Genomic DNA, 23,095 nt, shown 5'->3' on the forward strand with positions numbered 1-23,095 from the left:
AATAAGAACTCAAATTTAATACATTTTAGCATCCAAATACCTGCTTTAGCGCCTTATCAATATTTTAGTTAATATTATTTTGTACTTATGTATGTAGGCTTATAAATGGCTGTTCTGTTGTATGAACCCAAGAGTGTCAGCTAGTGTTTTATATAGATATTCATAGTTTATACTTTGTTATGTTCGTAAAATATACTAATTCGAGCCAGTGCGATAATGGTCTTAAAGCAACATAATGAACAGTGAAATGCAGTCCATAATGTAGGTCATTATTGCCCGGCGCATAGGCTACTTTATTATTTATGCACTTAGAACAATATAGTAATGTGTATTTACGTGTTTTCCTGTCTACTTGCTCACTGTTAATTTAAATGAGAGGCTATCTAAGTTATTTTAATATAATGTGTATATAATATGGGAAAAAATGAGACGACTTTCGTGTTTTGTTTACCTTATTTTATTGTCGTAAACCAAATTTCAAATACACTAAAAACCAAATACAGAGGAGGCAGTAAAGCTCGTTTAAGTTAGACAGGTACTCGTCAGTAAATTGATAGATATATTTAAATGAAACAGCTTACATCAAGTTGAATAAATACCCACCACCTCTAGAACCAAGAGTATTTACATAATGTACATACAGGATGCCTCTGTTACAGAAGAAAATGACCCAACATCGTCATTTTGCAGAAATCTCAAAATGCAATGTAAAGACATTTTGCTGAGGACACCGTGTATATTCCTACTGAGAATATTAAAGCTACACTCAGTCGTTTTGCCGAGCACTATTGACAATTTGATTTCAATATGAGGTAACTTAAAAACTAACGTATTATACTCGTAATAGCCTAAGTTCCAGTAAAAATGGAAGTACTTTTTATATGCGTTATCACATAATACCGTTTAAGTTTACTTAGCCTGGTGATACCGCTTTGCTAATGCCGATGATAAATCAAATGCTGCAGTTAAAACTAATGTTTAAGGACTTAGCAAAGTTGCACCGTTAGACTCACCAATACATTTCCTAAATAAAGCCTAAGTACTATTTCTTTGCTTAAAACGTTTGTCAGCAATGGACAGTGCAAACGTATAAATCTACATGTTTGCTTGCCCTTAACAACTTGGTGTTTTATTTGAAAAATCACTTAGAATTCCGACTTAATAAAAAGGCAATGTATTATGGCTAATTTTTGGGTCTAAAAATACTCGGTTTGCACCATCCACCAGGGCGACGCTCCCAATCACGAATAGAAGCAACTTTTCGAGGTAGCCACAGTTTTACCGGCAACTTTCTGAGTGGTGGGAAACCCCACCCATCCTACGATCTTCTTGTGCGTAAAAGGCTTCAGTTTGAAGCACAAAAACGCTGACATCAAGCACGAAGTCAGCAAAATGGCCAGCAATACGATCAATGTTGCTGCGAACCCTGGAGTTGTCATGCAGATCAAGCCATTAGTAGGCGCCACCTGCTCACTGGTACCCGGGAATACCATGGTGGGGGCTGTGGTGGTACCGTTCTCATCCAAGGAGAACGTGAGGTCCCCAGTGCTGACCACCCGGATTATTCGGTTCACCCCAACTTCGTCGGTTTCAGGGTCGCTTCCCAAGGATCTTCGTGCCCTTCTTTCATCCCGGGGATGGCCTGAATGGATATAGTGGTCGAGGGGTATAGCAGGGGGTGGACCGTATTGGTTATCGGGGCCGTGAGACAGGTCGAGGAGAGTGCTTTGATAACTAAAAAGAAAAAAAATAACCGATACTAACCAAACACCATAGTGTCAAGAAAACGTAAGATTTTTTTGGATATTTAGCAAATATAAAAAATATGAAATAACTAGTAAAATTCCATTTTCATCATACCTATTATGACTGTTTCCATCAGAGCACTGGTCCGGACATTGATACCTGCAAATCTGAATAGTACATTGAAAATGCACTTCCATTGAATCGGGAAATTTAAATGCTTGGAAATGCGCATACGACAGTACTGACGCACTAGCCCCGAAGTTCTTGATTTTAGTGAACCTACAAAACAAAATTTAATAAAATACACAAAAAGTTGAATTGACTGGAATACGCTACTTTAATTTTCTTGGCGTAAAACCACTTTACCACAGGCTCTTAGAAAAAATTATGTAATTCATAAAGTACCTTGACACAAGCTTGGGCCTCGTGACGCAGCCTTTTTGGTCTACCAACTGAATAGGTGCCCTTTTCCCATCATGGGCCATACAGTTGCGCACCAGCATATCAAACTTGTTATCATCGTCTTTGATTGCTAGAACCATAGTCATGGTTTGGCCAATTTTGACTAAACCTGAGACTTCTGAAGCCCATGGGCCTGTTAATTGATAAATAAATTCCAGCTGCAACAATAATTTCGCCACAAAAATACCTTTCCCAACTTGAATTTGCATCCAACATCCTACATTATCGCCTGCAAAGTCAGTTCTGACGACATCCAGCATGTCTACAGGAAACGGTCTGAAAGTAACCGACTTTTCGTATTGATCATGCCACGTGCATCTAAGCTTTCGAGCCTGGTCCCATACCTCTTGGACTTGAGGATCGTACTAAAATAGAAATGGGCACACATCAGTAAATTTTAGTCACAGTGGCAACATCGCCCCAAGGATTGCTTGGCAATAGAATGACGTCAGGATAATTTCATGCAGAGTTTTATACAGCTGTCACAACAGGTGAGCGTCGAAGTTGCAAACAATTAATAAGCGCGATGTTGCCATTTATGTGGTTTTGAGATTTTTATTAATAAACTACTAGAAACCGAAACGCACTAAGAGAGTTTGATTTTGAAATTTTAAACTCTTAAATAAATTCACCGCGGAATTTATTAACTGATATGATTTCAGGATCTTTAGCCATTAATTCAAGGAAAAAAATCGAAACTGATTTTCCTTCGTAGGTTGCTTTTTAACAATAATTTCAAAATTAACCTTGCCTGGATAACTATAATATTCTCAAAATAAGTCCCACTGCCACTTTCAGCTCCATAACCATATAACCCATTCTCAGTGTTCCCAGAAGTACCACAAGCATGAATTCCAATCTCAAAATGTGTGGAAGTACGTCCCAATCCTGCTGGTAAATGAACGCAATGGACATTACTGTAATGACCTTTGCTGAAGACAATTCCATAGAAAGGTTTGTCGAATCCTACGTAAACTTTCATCAGGTTTTTCTCGCATTTCACATCAAGAGAAACGATTTTTGGCATGTCGGGCACTGGAGCTGGCCAAAGGTCTGCTGCTGGAGGCCCGTACTTGTCATACTTATCCATGGCCTGTTTGGGCGGAGGAGGAGGAGGAGGAGGGCCGTTATACGAGTTCTTATTCTCGTAGCTGGGTTTGGTCTTGAAGGGCTTGTGATTGTTGTAGTATTGTCCCCCATTTCCTGCAAAAAAACCTTTATAATTTATACACTTCAACAAGTAAACGTTTGGTTTTCAATAGTCGTACCTCTTGGTGGAGGTGGCGGGGGCAAGTTAATAGGGTTGTTATTTCTAGAAGGCCCACTATAGGCCAGCTTCTTCGGCGGTTGCTCTTTCTGGTCTGCAGATTCCATGGTTAATTGGTCGTTGTTTGAGTCCTTGTCGATCTTATTTGCATGGTCCTCGTTATCATCGCTGGCCACCGCCTCCACCACCTCAACTTCCTCAGCTACAGTGCTCAGCTGCAATTGTGATAATTTACACTTGCAAATTACATTAAGCATATGGGCGGCAATTCACCCGAGGCAGGCCCGGACTATAACGGTTTTATGACCAAGAGCTTTGGGCGACAAGTGACCCAAACACACATTTGCTTTGCCCATCATGCCGACACTAGTGATGGGTCTCTAGATCGATCCCGGCCTTTAATTATCTTCAGACGAGTGCTGAGCAAAGTCGAGAGATGTGATGCAGCTCTAGGGGATTTTTGTGGAATGTTTTGCGCATTCGTCGATCATTTTCGTGCTAAGTAGCCCAGTTTTATATAAGCTGCTTAATGACGCGTTGATTCGCACGTGACTACTTTAATTCACCGGTTTAGTGGCCATTACGGCAATAATAAAAGTGGAAAATTTCGTTGTTGCATGCGAATTAAAATGATAGAGAGTAAAAGTTGTCTGATGCGGTACTGTACTTACAAATTTGTAATTGTCCTGAAAACTACCGACTCTAACGAACCGCTTTATTAGATAAATTCTCCAAATCTTCAATAAATTATACATTTACGGTCATTACCGTAGATCACTGGCTAAATAATGCCATTAACAGATCCATATTAGGAGAGGTTCCATGCAATTAGTACCATTTCTTATGCTAATCTCGGACCATTTGAGTAAACATACAATGCCGAGTGTTAAATTGCGTGGCCTAATTAGTGCCGTTTTGTGGAGTCCGGCGTTGGCTTCATTAGGGCAACGAAAAGGTTCTGAAGCAAACATCTAATTTGGATATAATTTCCAATTAACACTGGCTTAGCAAAATCCAAATTGCGCGAAATTACATAATGGCCACACTCCGTCTTCAGTGGAGGTCTAATTGAAAATTAGATGAATTATGAAAACCACTGGACCCAATAAGGTTTACCGCCGATGTAGGACTGGTAAAGATGTCACATCTAATCAGAAGATTAATTTTTCCGCTTTTTTCGGCTACGAATTCTATTAACCCAGACTAGGTATGCGCACTCCATTCCAGGGGCGTAGCAGCGGCTGAAGACAGCTTAGTCGGTCTGATTGGCGAATTTGCATCAGGCAAGGCCTCGGAAGGCTTTAAAACATACTGCAATATCCTCTAGACCAAACAGCAATGCAGCCGTAATTGACCTACTAGGTTTTTTGGCTCTAATTCGGACTTCTTGGTTTAAACCACCGCCGCCTCTGTCTAATTAGAAACAATTCCACCCAACGGCGAGCATAAAATAGTGTCACAGTACATGAAACTTTTTTCACCTGAAGAGTTTTTTTCTGTGTCTTCGCCAGTGGAATCTAAATTTTTGTACCAGTCACTCTGTCACCGATCAGGGAGTGGTTCCGATCTTATACGGTCAACGATTAGATTAGAATTTCAAATATCCCATTGCTATTTTGCTTAGGCGCTTACCTCAGGTACTGGAATGTGGTAAGACACTTACCCCTTCGGATAGCAGGCCCAGTATCAAGAGGATGTAGAGTCGCATCTTCTGTCGGTGGGTTCAACAGGGTCACGCCTTCTGCAAAGACAAAGAGCGGATTATTAAATGTAATATGGGCAACTAAGGTATCTAACAAGTGGCAAGCGAGAAGAGAGAGAAAACAAAACAATAAAAGTAGAATAATGATATGGTTCTAAAGACAAGAAGTAGGTTTGTTATGTGATGAATCAGCGAAGTTGCTCCTGTTTGACTGAACCATATGGGTGCCCGTGGCTTTGTGAAATTACCACGGACTTTTGCTGAAGAATTCACGAATCACCTCAAGAAATATTGAAGCAAAAATTTTCACGAATAAGTTCGAAGCAAAGAAAGTTTGGGGGGGAGGGTACATAATTTCTAATTTTAAACTCCGATATCTTGGAAACCTGAGGAGAAATATCAAGTTAACCGCCTCGCTATACGCCTGCACTGGGTTGATTCCTCTAACTCTTTTGGTTCCCGAGATATGGGATAATTTTAGGAAAATTAAGGACGCTGCGGTAGCCACAATATTCACTCTCACACAGGAACTCCTATTAAAAATTAAAATTCAAGAATTATCTACGATAGTTCAGGGACGAATGATAAGCGTTTGTGAGGAGGTAAACGCGACGTAAGGTCGATAACAGTAACATCCCTTTTCCTTCGATTTTTTTAATAGTCAGTCATCAGTCAACGATTAAGGCCTACTACTGATATATTATGCACAAGATTGATGGCCCGAATCTAAATTTAAATGCCGGAAGATTTATGCGAGTTTTCTATGGAAATTCAATAGCACAGGAAGAGGAAGTTTCAAGCAGGAAAAAGTCACAATTTCCCTCCAATTTTTCAAGATGTTTTCATCGTTAAAGGATTCGAGGTGTGCCCCTGTATTATGCGTGGGATGATCTCTTTGTTTTTCGTTTGAGCTAAGAAAAATTGTAAAGTTTCGTGAAACGCCCTGTATAAATCTTCCGGTGAAAAAACCATTTCCACTATAAAACAATGTGCCTAGTAAATTGCTATAGTGACACCAATAAAACTTCCTGAAAGAGTTCCTCTAATTAAACGATTGATTGCTGTTACTCCAGGCATGACCACCATTAATAACTCTCATTAACTATCTTCTTGTGAAACATTCGCAACCGCAAATTCCACTTCATTAACTCCTAATTAATTTAAATGGACCATAAATAGATAATATGAACCGCACTATTTGTCTATTCTCAGCACATTTGTTAAATAATAATCATTACGTGCTATTCCATTGGTAGTTGGTATACAGGTTTGTGTAACGATTGGACGGATATAAAAGTGTGTAACACAGACATAGTGCGACTCGTTTAAAAGGCATTTCGCTGAATCAATTGATAGAGAAGAACAGGATTTTTGTAGTCAATGGTACTTCAACATACTTAAAAGAAGTATAGTGACACTGATAAGACCTGATCTTAACTGGAGGTACCGTTAACGATAGAAAAAACGTACCGTAACGCGCGTACTCACGGCAGACAAATTAGGAAAATCGTATAAATTTTCTTGTGGAAAAAAATTGTGAACGGGGGCAACTTATTTCCATCTTACTTTGTTGCTGGGAACATGAGAGAAAGAGAATTTCATCCTTTAATCAAGGCCCCGTTCTGAGCAAAACTGGAAATCTGAATGGAGATGAACGTCAAATCTCCTGCAGCAAGGGCAACTACAATACAAAAAAAACTAAAAAATAAAACAAATTCAAAAAAGTCGGGGCAATGAAGAGCCTCGTCCATGCATTTGGCTACAATGGAGACATTAACAGTCACATAAGTGAGCAACCCGTTGCTTGGGGGAGTGATCCCGGAACATTTATTCCGCTTCCCTCTGTCAAGGTTTGGCCTAAAGGGGGATTACCAGGGCAAAAGTGTAAAACAATATAAAACATCCCTTAAAGGAATGATATAGAGGACAATTCACGTAACTTTTTATTCACGCCACAGGCTTCATATCAGCAGTGATGCCACATATTTCGAAAATTAGTATGTGCGTTATTAGTATTAGCAGTATATACATAGTATTGAGCAGCATTTAACAGTATTCCAGTATATTCCAGTATATTTAACAGTATATCCAGAGCAAATAATTATCATGCCAATGAACAAAATATGATAATAATCTTCATTGCTAAAAAATTAACAATTCTCAAGGCAAATTAATTTGGTCAATGATGTGTCAGTGGGCGTTTAGAGAGGAAATCTTGAATAATTTGTAATATAAAGTTTATAAGACTCAATTCTAAAATATTAAAATTCAATTTACCTCTCTGACTCGATCCAATGGCAATAAGAGTCCGTAATTTCCTAATTCTGTTTCAAAATAATTTTAACGGACACTACAAGCCCCTTACACCGACCGTTTAAGAACTTGGGCATTATATCAACAATAACAATAACAATAACAATAATAATACCGATGATGAAGAACCAGAAGTACTATTTTAATTCTAAGAAGAACAGAATTTTAGCGTAAAAGTTAATGAACGAACAAAACAAGGGTTTAAAACACCAAAAACAATTAATGTTAATGAAAAATTACGTTTTCAAAATATTAGCTGTCAGATCAACCGGAAAACGTCAACAATAAGCGCCAATCATGCAACAAAAGAATTGTGTTTAGACATTCAAATGCTTCTTCATCCTTTTTCAGCATATTCAATTTATATGACTTGTCATTTGACGTAAGGCGATTCTCAATCGTTAGATTTTGTGACGCGATAAAGAGTTACGTAATATGTATTTGGCTATCATGGCCGCATCAATAGTCAAGTAAATGGAAAACTCATTATTTCGGGGAGTGATCCTGGAAGGTGTATCCCGCTGTCCAGGCTTGGCCTAAAAAGGGATTGCCAGGACGAGGGTGCAAAACAATATAAAATATCCCTTAAGAGAATGATATACAGAAGCTGCGTATAAAAACTGCTAAAAGGCCATGAAGGGTGAAATGCACGCTCTAGGACTCAACGTTCGAAGCCACATGCTCCTCAATATACCATTCACGCTCAACATTTAGGTATCCACCCTCCAATACAACAGTCCTCAATTGTACCACTTGGGTTGAGCTCCGCTGCCGATAGAATCTTAACTAAAGTAATGTGTTTCTCATTTAATCCCTTTCAATGTATCTAGCAATCCTCACAGACGCTTTTCCTTATTACCGGGACCTCTTTGAGGAGTCAAAGGAATGAGAAGGAAAATGCGCAACGCCGCGGAGTTGCACAATGCTTCTAAGGCAGGCAACCAGCAATACTCGCACTACTAGCCGGATCTAACCAGCATTGCCAACAACCCCAGTTCAGGTTAGTTCAGGTTAGGACTGGCAAGGACAACAACCTCGGACTCACCACGTCATTCCTCACATGACTTCAAGTGAATAATTCACTGTCTTATTCAATATACAAATTAATTTCGTGCAATAAGCTCAGCAGAGAGAGTCATATACAGAGCATAATAAATCTCCGACACGATACAATTAAATTTTCAAGATTCCCGACACTCATTTACAAATTGCTCGACATTATTCAAAGCTGATTATCTCGACTGCGTGCACAATAGATGATTAACATCAATAAAATGGAGGTTACTCAGTGAAAGAATCTGTAGGGTTTAGGCGTGGGTTGTATGAAGTTTCTTCACCGTAATTGAACTGTTCAATGCTCCATTGACCATAAATTACGCTCCACCCACGGTACGTATTATAGTACTACCGCAGCAAGACAAATTGTATTAATGATGGGTAATAAATCCTGATACATCGCAGGGGAATTAAAACGTTTAAACAACCGAAAATTGTGCTACTTTTGAAGTCATTAAGTTTCGAGATTAACACATTAGTGAATTATTTAGAGGCGCTCATTAAGTGGGACTTCTCACGCCACAGTGCGATAAATAATAAGGTCTAATATAATTTACTTTTAATGCCAGGTATTAAATCTCGAGCAATTTATGAACATTTCGGATGTATGGGGTGATAATAACGCGTTTGCGTGACCGCGATTTTGGATTGAGCCATTTGGCTAGTGGAACCCCGACTGAAAAAAGTCATGGTTTCCATTCCACATTTATCTTGGTGAGTCATCGAGCGGTTCCAATCTGATAGAAGGCATTAAAATTGGGTTACGACGCGGCGATCGACTGGTCTCAACCGTGACCAACTAAGACCGGACCGTCCAGTTGATTTCGCGTTTGATTATCATAATTAGAAAAATGACCCCCAAACGCAAAGGCAAGGGCGGTGATGAGAGAGCTCGTTGGAAAATTGACGCTCATTTAATGGTCATCGCTCAACGATCGGCCTCTTCACCGCTCAACGTTCCTCCTCCGCCCTCCTTCTTTTCCTCCTCCGTTTCCCTCCTCTTCCTCCCCTTCTTCGTCCGAACGACTGGTGCCTTAGATCAACGAGGCACAAAATCGATTCGACAGTTACTCGCCATAATTCCATGGAAGAGCCCGAACTTTCGACTGAATGGAAATACACACCTCAGAATTGCACACGCCTGAAAAACGCTTAATGGGCTGAATGATTTTAATGACTCGAGAGGATGGTTTTAAACGCAACAAAGTAATGACCTGCTGACCGACTGAGTATGGGTATAGCTCAGACGGTTGACCGTCATTCTATAATCATTACTGGGTAATTAGCATCGGAAATACCGGACTTGTGTGACTGGAGAAGTTACCATTGCAGGCAAACTTTAACTTCAAATTGGAACTTTCTCGTCTCACAATAGAAAAATGAGCTTACTGGGTTATGCAAAGACCTCTCTGCATAATAAATCCACTAACGATTGTCAAATATAAGCACTTCCACAACCAATAAAATTAATAATTTCTAGTTCGGTGGATTTATTGCCACTATTGGCATATTTAAAATTTCCGGTTTCCCATCGTGTGGCATATGCAAAAATCGACTTGCGCTAATAACAAGTACAAACAAGCAGTGGAAAAAACAAAGTTCTCTCACGTAGATGAATAATGGATTTATGAATAAAGATAATCAAGAAAGGCCGAACCCAAACTTACTTAAGGCGGAATTATGTCAGTGGGCCACGATGACACTTGCGTAATCTTCTTTCGGAGATTTATTCTTCTTCTTCGTTCAGGTGTTATTAACACTGAAGAAGACTAATGGGTTTCATGGGCGGGCTTTGTCGAGGTTACCAGTAGAGATGCATCATTGCATGATTGGAGAAATTGTGTGAGAATCGAGATATTCTTAGAGAATTCAAAAGATGCGACTACTAACCTGCATGGAAATTGATCAGATCGAAGAGAACTTAGGTATGAAGCATGGATTTCCAAACTCCTGGCAACTTTGTCAGCAAGATAACTTCAGGAAAGTGGAGAAATCGAGCTGATCTATTAAAATTCTTTTGGCGACGTTGCCAGGGGTCTAAAAACCTATAAGGGCAATTTCGTCCCCTAATATCAATCTCTTATGCAGAGCGTTTGAAGTCTTGTGATTGGCTCACGCAATCTTCAACACGGTTACAAATCTTCGACAATGCATGTATTTCGTTGGTGCATGCCATGTTCTTCATAAGGCGCCGTAAAAAAAATCGAGAGTTGTCAAATCTGATAGCCGAGGAGGCCATGGAATAGGCTCCAGGAAGCCCGGGGTGCTTTAGTGAGTAGGTGCCTTGAGCTAGTGTTCCCTACAACTTTTTACTTTACTATAAGACCGTATGCGGCAGGAGAGTGCCCGGGGTAACTCCCACGCTACCCGGTTGGCAAGGGACCAGACCGAGCTCCGGAGAGATCGTCACAAAAAAAGATTAATTCAGGTTAGCGCACTTTTGGGTCGCGAATTAGCCGTAACAGTGATTGATACGAGAGGTGGTAAAAATTATCTAGTGCTAAGCATGCAGGCAATTCAATTAAATATTAACGAATTATATTAGATGAATTATCTAAAAATCCAAAAGCGACTTTTGGGCACAAAATTGTCCAGTACATCGCCAATCAATTTCGTTTTATATGTGAACAGTGTTATCTGACATTGTCACTTACGTCACATTGCCACTCAATCTGTCATCATTGAAGTTGACGGTCAAATTCAAAAATTTCCAGACAAATTCAATTTGACTTGTTCGCCTTGGTCAAACATTTCTGCGGTATTTTACCAATTGGAAAATTACTTAGAGGTAAGAGCTCTGTGTATCAATGTTTTATTAAAAGCAGTGATGTACCAAGTCTACAGGGTGAATTTTTGTAAAGTGTTACAATGTTCAAGCAATATTTCAACCGACTTGCAACGCTCAGATGTGTTCCTAGATTCCATGTCAAGAAAACGTTTTCTGTGTACAAGAGTCGTGAATATAACGACTTATTGTGACGGTTTCAGTCCATCAAGTCATGGAAAAAATCGGTAAAGTCGTGATTTAGAAAGTAAAACGTATATAAACAATTATGTTATGTTGTGTTAAGAGCGCGGTTTAACGGTATCGATTTCACTAATCTATAACCGAATAAAGAGACAAAAATCGTAAAATTAAGAAACAATGTTTATGCATGTTTTATTTCTATTTTATTTTAAACGCGACCGCTGCAATAAACCGCTGCAGCGTTATTCTTCCCTGAATGCGCCCAACGGTTCGAGAGTTAGCAGCGGAAACTTACCATTTAAAAAATCAAAAAAATCAGTAGCAAAGGGACGCCCTATCTCAGAAATTGCAATAAATATCATAATCCGATTGGTACAGGCTTATGGAACTCATTAAAACGACGAATTTGAATTAGGTTTTTAAGCAAATGCTCCGGGAATTTCCGAGATATCGGTGCTCACAATTTGAAAAATGACACTGGACTGAAAAACAGCACAAATTTCGAAATTTTTCACTTTAAAAATCACAAAAATAATTGCAAAAGGCAATACAGGATGAAGAAACATTTAAAAAGCACACAAATAACAACTTACATTCAAAAAAATCGATCTGGCTCCAACTGGGAAAAACACAGTTCCCCCCAAAAAAAAACAAAACACACAAAACGACAATATTTCCAAAAAAAAATCGTGCGATGGCGCCAACCGCAACTTCTTCCGCCCGGTAAGTACCCGAAACGTTCGTCCTACTTGAGCAACCACAAGTGGTACCTGCAGACAACCACCGGTAGATGTTAGTTTTCTTCTTGTTTGGTTGATGAGAAACGATTTAAGAATGGAGATCCACCTGCTTTAGGAAAGAAGAAGTCGCGGCGGCACTCGGTCAGCAGGACCGGCCGCAGGGGGTGGGGTACGGTCGCATCGCAGTACTCCTGCTGACCCAGACACGCGCTGGACAAGGTGATGCGACGTGGCCTACTATGTGCGTGTTTACTCGGTACTTCCTTCTATTTTTCAATGCCGGCGATGCTGCCGACAGCATCATTATGGCAGACGACGAGGCGGCCGGTTTGGGCATGGTTGCATAGTTCGAAGTGAAATAATCACAACGGAAGGCTTGCCAAAGGACTTTTGTCATAAATTAATCGAGATAACAAAGAGTTCGTCAGATCTGAATGACGACAAGGGGCGGTATCGCCTGTTGGGGTCGTCATATCAAAACGTTATCGGACCGCATTTAAAGGGCGCTCTGTAAATTTCAAATTTAAAATGGATTTCTTGCCTAATTCTGGAACACTTCAGAAACCTTGTAGATTAGATGAGAGCTGATGTGAACTAACGTTGAAAAGGCTACAAAGGGCGGTCTGCTTGGTTATTAGGGCCATGGTTGCAGAGTTTGCAGTGAAATAATTGTAGCAAAAAACTTGCCAAAGGATTTTTAGCATAAATTGATTGGGATAACAAAGAGTTTTCCGCATTTTTATGACGACGGACGTAGTCAGCGTCCCCTTATCATAAATAGAACTTTTGGGGTTAGGCAATAGACCTGCCTAAAGAGCGTTTTCTTAATAGAACACCCTATACATATATTGGTGGATGTGGTGAAAGATGATAAAGTTTCCATTAAAACAATTTAACATCTGCCCATGCCCAACTGGTGATATTTCCAGAATAAATTCTTTTTTGTGTATCGTCTCTAAGTATTGAGGATTATTTTGGTATTTTAGTTGAAGGTGGCCGTGGAACGCCATATTGGCACATACTGTGACGTTGGAAAAAAAATGGCGAATCGCATAAAATATGTCTGGACCAAACTGAAAACAATGTTGGTGCTGCGATTCCCGTATTCGCGAAGAAAATTACAGTGGCTCGAATTCCTACCAGTGGCGTAGATTACAAGTTAAGTTTTGTAACGTTGCAGTTAAACAAATGTGTTATCCAACATTATTATGCAAAATCTGTTTTTTTTATTCCTTTTGGGAATAAAGCCTCATATACAATTAAGGATGAAATTGCACTCTATTCTCTGTTCAAATTAAAAGTTAAGATAGATCACGAGGCGTTTGCGAACATATGAATTTTTAGTCATGAAATAAGCTAAAGAATTATCCCCTTCCATATATACATGATATTTAGAAACACTCTGTGTATGAGCTAGCTTATAACAGGTATTTTAAATAAATATATCGTGTCCAAAAAAAACATTAGGAGCAATTTCAAGTCTGTAAACGAAAAGCTCTGAGATTTATTCCCCATTTACAGAATTAAAAAAAATTACTTTTTTACCTTGTAAAACGAAAACAAGCAATTTCATATGAAGCGAGTTTAGCTGAATCACTCTATTTTTTGCCTTCTAACGCACAGTACTCATGTGTATCATTGTTTCGAAGACACTCTGTATGAAAAAGTAGTACTTATGAACCGGGAAAACAAGGCCGGAATGCAAGACCTGCAAAGTCATCGACTCCGTAGCATATTTCCCCAGATTTCGAAATTCAAAAAAACGAGCTGAACTCCGGAAGCGCCAACTCCGGAATTCTTAATGGAAGCAATGATGGAAAGCAAATTAAAATAGGAGCAGTGAAGCAACGTCATTTTTGCAATGGTCAAAGAAAAGAAAAGGATGAAACGTAGCATTCAAAACGCATAATCCAAAAAAGCTCAAAAAAAAGAAAATAGTAGAAATGGCAATAATTAATAATAATGGATTAAAAGAAACAAAAAAGATAACAAAAAAAGATGATGCAAACCCAACAGGACGATGCAAATAAAATACCACCGAGGTCTTCCCGACTCCGACGCTTTTATCCCCCAGAGACGATTTTGAGTTGTCGCAAGTTTGATAGGAATCCCAAAGTTTTAGTAAATGGGCACTCCGACGAATTCCATATTACTCGGCCGCCAGAACAGGTCGGGTGTGTTTTTGAAGATTTTTCTCGTGACAAAAAATAAAGTACTTATTAATTTCGAAATATTAAATGGAGCATCCAGCATATATGTATTAACAAATACACGGAAAAGCGATTAAATTTCCTTAATCCGCCATATTTCAATACTAAACACTGTTTTATGTTATTTTGGTATTTTTGCCGAAGGTGGCTTTGGAAATAGTTCAATCGTTGAAGCGATCGTGAATGTTCGTTTGTCGTTGTGTCGAATGGCGAAGAGTAAATGCGGTTTTGTGCATCGTTTGTAAATGTTGGGAATTTTTTAACGTATCCATCGAAGGTGGCCCTGGATCGCCATTACGGTAAAAAACAATTCAAATTGGCGTTTACACGGACGACTTTGAGCCAGTATGACGCAACAAACCCTTCAAAGTTAAGCTAGAAATGATAATCCAGCTGCGATTTTCCTTTTCCACAAGAAAAGTACAGTGGCTCGAGTCCAGGTTAGTGTCGTAGGTAAAAAATTAATTTCTAAACATTTCTACCATCGTTTCTGGGACATCCTGTGCAATCACCTCCTAAAGTATCTTCCCCCCATCATAGAACACTCTATATACAAAAAAAAACAGATAGAAATTATTAGCATTACTACCTATTTCTGCTCTCGTTTTCAATCCCGTACTTGGTGAAAATTTTTCGTGTTACTGGAGAAATCCTCATGCCATTTTCTATGAGCGTTCAGTAGGTGGACACATCTCCGGAACAGTTAAATTTGTTAATATGAATCGTTAAATTAAATCTACGGGTCACAAATTTACACCAACAACTAGAGGTGCGTCTTGATCTGTGTTGGTACATTTGACTCAGACAAGTCTTACGTAGGCAAAAAGGCATACGCAAAGGCTGAGGCTTTTTTTAACGCCTTTAGATTGAGCTGAGAAACAGGAAAAAATCCTGCATTAAATTCTCATCCTAAAATTGACCACAGCTTTGATGGAAAGCTGAAGAAAAACTCAACGTTTTCCTCACTTTTCGGATTGAGTCTAAAAGATTTCTCCCTGATGATGATGAGATTCTCTTTCAGCATTTTCCAACTCTCCATTATAAGAAACTTTCATTAAAATCCACCTCGGGTTAGATCCTTTGTAAAGTCTCTGTAAAGCCGTGTAAGCCTTTATAAAGCCTGACTGCTCAATTTTCTGTGAAAATTCCCATGAATTACCACAGAAATTGCTGTTGGGCTGTAGATACAAAGACAACAATACTAAAACCCCTGCAGAGCTAATCACCCACACCGACTTCCCAGCTAATCAATTTTCGATCGTTTCAAAGCTGCAGCCGCATTTAATACTGATCATTAACCACAGGTGTGGTGATATTTCGCATTATTTACCCACTTTTGGTGCTAAATGATGTGCAATCCAAGGATGATCTAACTGTAAACAGACCTACTATGTCAAATCGGCTTGACCACACGACGCTGACCATCACCAAAGGGTCTTCTTTGACGGTTAAATCGGATACATGTTTTAGTGATAACCTTTCACACGCTCTTCTTGCCCTGTATCTTCCGAAATGTTTGGCAAGTAGTCCGACAACATTCTTCGGCAATTTTTGCATTCAAATCAGAACTTTCGGTGGTCTCTTACTCTTCAATATCGAGAGCGAACGAGAAACATCTTTTCACCTGACCCTAGAACGAATAACACAGAGGCGGATCGTAGGGGCAGTCGCAAGAGAGAACGAAACTGTGAAATTATGTTCGATGATTTGATCTTTGATGTGGTATTTGAGGACTCTTGGAAACGCACCTTTCGCATGCTACGCGCACGTTGGTATCTCGGAAACCACAAGAGGTGCGGGGTCGGCTGAATTAGGGCAAGCTTGTGTATTTTAATGCCGAATAAAACCACGTGTCATAATCGGGAAAATCGATATTTCCTAAAATTGCTTTCGTTTCTTCCGAGCTCATTTTTATGTAGCAAATATAATAAGTTTCACTCCTTCACTGGCCCTTTTTGATCTCTCTTTGCCCTCTACAAGACAAGGCGAATGGATTTTTATAGCCACGTTTCCGATTCTCGGAACCATCATCGCCATATTTTTTGTCCTTTGAAAAAGCGCTTTGGGGAATATTTATGTTGCTGACAGTCTGGAAATACATAGGTATCGAAGTAAGATAATCGAAGCGATTAATTTGATGAATTTTTGAACTCAATAGCTCCACGAATCTCGGAAAACGTTCCGTTTAAAATTCGCCGATAATGCGGCCTTTAATCGATGGCAATTTTCGGGCCAAAGAGATGATTTATAATGGGCCCAAAATCGGTCATAATTCGCTGCAATTACTCTATAGAAAGTCAGATAAAACTCTTGATAAAACGCCTTGAATCCCGCAAGACTTTCCTTCAACCCACGCCACTGGAATCTGGCCAATTCTTGTAAATTGTAAGTAATTAATATAGTTAAGGCAAATTTATAATCGCTTTATCTCTAAAAGTACCATTCTTCTCGCCGAATATCGAGTTGTAAAATCCGAATTATGCCGGGCCCGATAATGAATCAAACAAACATCTGTAATCTATATATTTATAGAAGAAATTTTACCGTTATCACATAATTAACGTTAAAAAAAAGGCGGTCATCAGACGTATTTAAGGCATTGAGTTTTAATTTTTGATTGACTGAAACTCGTATCTCAGCCATCTTTCTCTCATTCTCGTTCGCGGTGAACGATTTCCAAGAGGATTTGTGTTACGGTTATGTTTTCTCGTTACGTAAATGATACGTTACACGAAAGCCTCAAACTTCAACCGGAATTCGCCTCAAGTATTAGATTTCTACGCTGTATTAATCGGTGTCACTTTTCCATCGAATTGTTCCTACACACACGAATTGCAGTAAAAACAATGTGTTTGCCGACACGTACCTAAGAAGGTCAATTATTTAGTTTCAACTTGTTAGTATTCTATAGCGAAACCACCGGTCAGTAGGATCGGCTGAAAAAATTTGGAAAACGACCCGTCTCATTCTACTTACAACGGATAATGTTATTACAAAGCGACGGTCGGCAAGTCGCAACTCATTTGCTAATTGAGACTAATTAGTGACATGTGCAAAATGTGCCTTATTCAATTTGTTTTAATTTCATGCAAACAAAACGGATTTGGGGGCTGGGAAGTGGTACAGGGAACAACCCAAAAATGCACGGATTAGACGAGATCTTTTATGGCGAGCTTCCGTACTTAGAAACTACTCATCCAATTAGGATCTTCGGATTTCCTAATAAATACCCTATCGGACCCCTATTAAGGAGCCGACAAGAGTGAGGGGGAGTGCGCAACATTTCTTGGGATATTAACCTCTACTTTTGTTGTCTTAAATCGCCTAGAATCCATTGACATCATACCGACTAAATTTGGAAAATTCCTGGGGAGCGAAGCAAGGCAAGCTAACACTCGGTATTGAGACACTGCAAAAGGCCCAGAGTCACTTCTTTTGCTTCGTCTTGCCCTTTTCAATCCTCCTCTCGTATCGTCGAATATTGTCACCTTCAAACGCCTCTTTTATGGGCACCTCCTGTGCCACCATCTCTAGCCCATGTCGACAAAATAAGTAGTTTTATGCATAATAATATATGCAAAATATGCAACCTTCTGATTTTCGTTCCAGGAGCTAATTCCAAAAGCCTTCGCCGGCAGAGTAGTGATTTGTGCCAGTAGTCCTATCTGAAATCGGTCCATCAGCTTGAGTAATTGAGTTGACATGTTCCCTCTCATTTATCAGAGAGCCTTCTCCTAGTCCAGATCTAAACTCTCCAGATAAAATAACAGAAAAACACCTTAACTGAGGCCTTACGGCTTTTTTTGTGCTGGACTCGTCCGTTTTTCAATTTAATTTGAAGATCAACTTCTGACGAACCAGGTGGACACATAACTTTGCAAATAAATGTACGAAATCGCTTATTCGGTTCGCGTTCTAGAAGAACACGAAGGCTGCATCTGCTGAATTCGAATAAGTAAAACCGAAACGTTTTCTAATAAATTCTACGTAGAGGACTAGCCAATTGACATAAAAACATATATTTTACATATCTCGCAAATCGACATCCAACCGCAACCTCAAGAATGTGTTCCATTACACTCTCAATGGAAGCACTTGAACGTCATTTGATGGGAAACTCTGTAAAATTTGTTACACATGGACTTGTTAGAGTATGCCTACGCTCAAAAACAAGCATAAGTTTTGCATAATGTATGTGGTGTCTAATAAGTGTGAAGGGGTGTGATATTTCGATGATGAGATGAAAAAATACGTCTGAATGTGTCCGAAAGCAACGTATACATCAGGAAATAAAATACTAGGTCAGTAAGATGCCGCGCCGTGCCGAAGAATGTCGACTGACCTTGACTTAAAGAAGAAGAAGCAGTACCAGAGGAGGTTGGTTGAAAGAAGAAGTGGCGGAAGTACGATTTGACTGTCCCCCGTCGAAAAAAAGACCTCCAGGTCTGATTCGGCGGTACCCTGGGAAAATATGCGCGGAGTCAGTTGCAGAATTGGTCAGGAGATCGGTAATCGAATAATCAGTTTGGCCTGGTTACGTGGTTGGTACTAATTCGATGGTACGCCAATTTGGGTTCCTTTTTCCCGCTTAACGAGATCGATAAAAATGTGGCCGATCTGTCGCTCATCAAGCCCAAGTATACGCTTTTATCCTGTATACAGTTACTGCATCACCAGGGAAGAAAATTCTGTATAACTGAATAAATCAAATTGCAATTAATTTACTCAAATTATTAGAATGATTCAAGTTTGAGGAAAGTATGTTATTCCAAATGTATCGAAGTGATTAGTGCCCCAATGAACGAACTAAAATGGCCATTCCATTATTTTGTTAATTAATTAAGATTTGATTCATAAGAATCATATTTTTCATGCACTCCATATAATGTAGTGTTTATTCCAGATCGATTAAATCATGTGTTAAAGGGCTAGCGAAAACAATAAAAATAATAATAAATCTCGTTTTTTAATTTCTTAATTCATGATTCAAGCAAGCTGACTCAACACATTACTACTACTGCTACTAATGAGGAAATGTAAAGATCTTGATAGTATTTTGAATGAGAATTTAAATCTCCATAAGGCGCGTACTCACATAGTCATTTTAGGTATTCCTTCAAAGTTATTTCACTCGGTTGTCTAAACAGAGATTTCCATTTGAGTTTTTTTAAGGCTAATGAAAGCTCTCAACACAAAATAAGTCTTCTTGAAAAATCAACAATAAAAAATTTTAATTAGGCAAAACCTTGCTCTTGCTTCTTGACAATATGACGGATAATGATTTCATTGTTGACCATTCTTTCGCATAAACATAGGAACTAAGACCATGCCGCAGCATTCAAATAATTAAAACTCATGCATGACTCACTCATTTATTATCCCATATCTATTAACATTAAATATTTACATCCTGCTTTACAATTAAGCTATCATCGGCAGCCTATTCATAACTGCTAGTAAAATTAATATTACATTCTAAAACAGTTGTCTCCCACGTTTTGATTGATAAGTAGCGCGGACTTCCCTTGATCAAGCAGAGAATATGATAAAAGAATTTGTTTATTATTTACGTAAAACGCTTCTTCGTATAAACGTAGAATCAACATGAACGCCAAGCTATTTTTTGTGCTATTATTAATAGGCTTAAGCACTTGTGCTCTAAGGAAAAAAGAAGACAAGACGAAATGCCCGAAAGTTAAAGCAATTAGGAACTTCGATTTAGAAAGGGTAATTATATATAGACATTATACAATTAATTAAAATAAATTCTTTAAACGAAATGATAGCTGCTGCATGAGTGGTATGTCATAGAGTACTATGCGAGCTCAGAAGAAGCTTTGGCCTACAGATGTATGAGGGCAGAATTCACAATGTCCTCTCCCGACGAAATTACCATGAACTTCACTTACAGCTTCACAGATGATCCTTTAAATGAACAGCTTATAGGCAATATTACTTGGATTATTCCTAATCACGGAGAACCAGCTCATTGGACTCATTCTGAAGACACTTGTGAGCAATGAAAAATATCGAAAGCATAAATAGATCCAAGTTTATTATTATAGATGAAGGAGTTTACAATACGTACGTGCTGGATTCTGATTATGTGTCATGGGCTTTACTTCTGCATTGTGCGGAAAAATCAAAAGTTCCGAGGTAAATTTAAAGAAAAAAATCAATTGTTAGTACTAGATATGTATTTATAGATATTTATCCAGTTTCATCATGAGCAGAGAACCAACTTTAGGCATAAACGTCATATCTTATTTAAGAGAAAAATTACCCCAATATGACATTGATCTTTCCTTCATGTTCGACATGATTCAAGACGATTGCAATAGCACTAACTTGGAAAATATACCTCCCTCACTACTAGCTAATTTGGATAGACCCAACCAACTGGGGCATCGAAGACACCCCATGAAACACATCCATGGATAATAATAAATTAAACTCTTTGCTTACTTAAACATCAAAATATATTTCTTTATTTATTAAGTCTACATATTGGACTCTTCTGAACCATGTCTAAGTCCACTTTGGGTCCCACCAAATCCCTAATGTTATTGAAACCATACTTAATCATAGTGGGTCGTTCCAGCGAGAGTCCCCAAGCAATGACTGTGACGTCGTTGGGTAATCCCATCGGCAGTAGCATCTCGGGTCTGAAGATGCCGGAATTTCCAATTTCGATCCACTTCCCGAGTCCTGGGTGGAAGCAGAAAATTTCCATACTTGGTTCAGTGTATGGGTTATAAGCAGGTTTAAATTCCAGCTCAGTGATACCTACACATAAAAATTTTAGCGGACCTAAATTAGCTGGTGATAAGAGTTACCTAATTTCCTGAAAAATTCCGCAAATACCCCAATTAAGTCGCCAAGGGTAAGATTATAGTCAGCTATAACTCCTTCAACTTGGTGAAACTCAGCCAAGTGAGTGGCATCCAATGTTTCATTGCGAAATACCTGTGGGGATAATAATTATTTTGTTATTTCTCAAAAGGGTAGGAACGTCTTACTTTATCAATACTAAAGAGCTTAATTGGCTTGAATTTTGGTTGCTGAGCTGCCTTATATAACATTCTAGCACTGACAGCAGTTGTATGTGTTCTTAGTAAATTTTTTTGAGCCTCTTTGTATTGCCAATCATATCCATACCTACCAGAAGAAGCATTAAAACACATGTCCCAACAGAAAACAATTATTTAACTCACCCCTGGGAACCATACCCTCCTTTACTATGCACCTTTTTAACCCTTTGCAAATAATTTTCAGGGAATTTATGGCTGTATTGAGGATCAGAAATAAAGAAAGTATCATGAGAGTCTCTGGCAGGGTGCTGCTGGGGTTGGAATAATGCATCAAAGTTCCAGAAAGAGTTTTCAATGTAGTTGTTTGTAGGCATTTCAGCAAATCCCATTTCCAAAAAAATTTGCCTGAATTCACTTCTAACTTTAAGCAGTGGGTGCAAGAACCCTGAAGGTGGAGGAACACCCAAGGCGTCAAAATTGTAATCCTTGAATTTTTGGTTTCTCCAACTATCATTAGAGAGCATGTCAGCAGTAAGGTCAGTTTCCAGTTTGTTCAATGACAAGTTAAATTGAGGCCCTTTTTTTAGTACAAAACTCTTAATGATTGATTCCTGAATCAATTTCCTTTTTTTATAGTCAGCTTTCTCTTTGTCACTAAGATCTGCATGTCTGCCAGAATCCACCAGCTTGAGATGATCTTGAACCTAAATTCAAAAATATTTTAATATAATAAAGCAAATAAGACTGATCTCATTACCAAGTCAGTAATAGAAGGCACTTTTTGTTTCACCAGAGGAGGCTTGGTTGTTTTATCTACCAAAATCCAGCCATTTGACATTGCTTTGCTGAAGCCCACTTTAGCATTTGGTAGCTTCATAAGCTCAATTTGGCTTATGCCTGACTCAGGGACTGCCTTGTACACTTTGGCCTCATGGCTGCCTAAATATCATTTAGGGCTCAGAGCTTTTTGAACACTACTCATATTTAAGTCATGATTAATGATGCATTCAAAACAAATTCTGGTTGACTTAAGTATACAAATATGATTACAATTTTATAATTTGCCAATCTAATCTGTGCAAAAATGTGGTTATTTGATCAATGTATGATGCAATAATGAAGCTAAATTTTATGATAAATATAGTTACACACCCATAAAGGCTGCAAAATTGTAACAAATGTCACTATGAACCTTGCAACTAAAAACTACACTTAAAATAGCAATAATAACCTTCGCTGGCCACCAACTTTCCTTCTTCTGTAAGCTCGATGTTCTTCTGGCTTACAGGCTCGGCAGAGATAAGGTCCCCATTTGCCTGTATGCTTTTGAGGGCCCCAATAATCTTCTGATGGTCCTCACTGAACTCCTCAGCTAATTTGAGAGTGTTTACCTCGACATTTTCTGACAGATACTTCAAAATACGCTCAGCCATTTGATTAATGAGCGTCTGATAATTAACTTTAAGTATGATATGATACTAAAAAGACTAGAGAATTGTTTGCAGGTCTAAAAATTTTTTTCATGAGGTATGAGGTTATGTTTTTAGTTGACAAGGTGTTCGTCAAAATCCTCAATAACGATTGGCCAAAATTAACATGT

The 23,095-nt window shown here is 38.8% G+C and overlaps 3 protein-coding genes across 3 annotated transcripts; 1 reads left to right on the plus strand and 2 right to left on the minus strand.

Annotated features, from left to right (window-relative positions):
• Positions 1-459: 459 nt before the first annotated feature.
• On the minus strand, positions 460-12,339 carry dy (dusky). The gene is made up of 8 exons (XM_066396590.1): positions 12,108-12,339; positions 5,139-5,216; positions 3,477-3,690; positions 2,960-3,411; positions 2,396-2,573; positions 2,152-2,341; positions 1,861-2,025; positions 460-1,734 (listed from the first exon to the last, which is right to left on the minus strand). The coding sequence occupies exons 2-8, from the start codon at positions 5,181-5,183 to the stop codon at positions 1,242-1,244; spliced, it is 1,737 nt and encodes a 578-aa protein (XP_066252687.1). The 5' UTR covers positions 5,184-5,216; positions 12,108-12,339; the 3' UTR covers positions 460-1,241.
• Positions 12,340-19,816: 7,477 nt separating this feature from the next.
• Positions 19,817-20,905, plus strand: LOC136412983 (apolipoprotein D-like). The gene is made up of 4 exons (XM_066396268.1): positions 19,817-20,191; positions 20,251-20,476; positions 20,530-20,620; positions 20,671-20,905. Exons 1-4 carry the CDS (start codon positions 20,069-20,071, stop codon positions 20,903-20,905), a joined length of 675 nt encoding a protein of 224 aa, XP_066252365.1. The 5' UTR covers positions 19,817-20,068.
• A 24-nt stretch (positions 20,906-20,929) lies between these two features.
• Positions 20,930-22,997, minus strand: alpha-PheRS (phenylalanine--tRNA ligase alpha subunit). Its single transcript, XM_066396267.1, has 6 exons — positions 22,727-22,997; positions 22,253-22,434; positions 21,679-22,199; positions 21,484-21,622; positions 21,301-21,430; positions 20,930-21,250 (listed from the first exon to the last, which is right to left on the minus strand). Exons 1-6 carry the CDS (start codon positions 22,926-22,928, stop codon positions 20,952-20,954), a joined length of 1,473 nt encoding a protein of 490 aa, XP_066252364.1. The 5' UTR covers positions 22,929-22,997; the 3' UTR covers positions 20,930-20,951.
• Positions 22,998-23,095: the final 98 nt, after the last annotated feature.

Source organism: Euwallacea similis, chromosome 13, assembly GCF_039881205.1.
Source record: "Euwallacea similis isolate ESF13 chromosome 13, ESF131.1, whole genome shotgun sequence".
In the NCBI taxonomy this organism is placed as follows: Eukaryota; Metazoa; Arthropoda; class Insecta; order Coleoptera; family Curculionidae; genus Euwallacea; species Euwallacea similis.

Excerpts from the sequence above, each read along its gene's own strand:
- dy (XM_066396590.1), bottom strand. The coding sequence starts at position 5,183 with ATGCGACTCTACATCCTCTTGATACTGGGCCTGCTATCCGAAGGG. Across the intron at positions 3,691-5,138 it reads TGGGCCTGCTATCCGAAGGG|CTGAGCACTGTAGCTGAGGA; the intron begins GTAAGTGTCTTA and ends TCACAATTGCAG. Across the intron at positions 2,026-2,151 it reads AGGCCCAAGCTTGTGTCAAG|GTTCACTAAAATCAAGAACT; the intron begins GTACTTTATGAA and ends TTTGTTTTGTAG.
- LOC136412983 (XM_066396268.1), top strand. The coding sequence starts at position 20,069 with ATGAACGCCAAGCTATTTTTTGTGCTATTATTAATAGGCTTAAGCACT. Across the intron at positions 20,477-20,529 it reads GACTCATTCTGAAGACACTT|ATGAAGGAGTTTACAATACG; the intron begins GTGAGCAATGAA and ends TTATTATTATAG. Across the intron at positions 20,621-20,670 it reads GAAAAATCAAAAGTTCCGAG|ATATTTATCCAGTTTCATCA; the intron begins GTAAATTTAAAG and ends ATGTATTTATAG.
- alpha-PheRS (XM_066396267.1), bottom strand. The coding sequence starts at position 22,928 with ATGGCTGAGCGTATTTTGAAGTATCTGTCAGAAAATGTCGAGGTAAAC. Across the intron at positions 22,200-22,252 it reads TGCCTTCTATTACTGACTTG|GTTCAAGATCATCTCAAGCT; the intron begins GTAATGAGATCA and ends TTTTGAATTTAG. Across the intron at positions 21,251-21,300 it reads GGAATTTTTCAGGAAATTAG|GTATCACTGAGCTGGAATTT; the intron begins GTAACTCTTATC and ends TTTTATGTGTAG.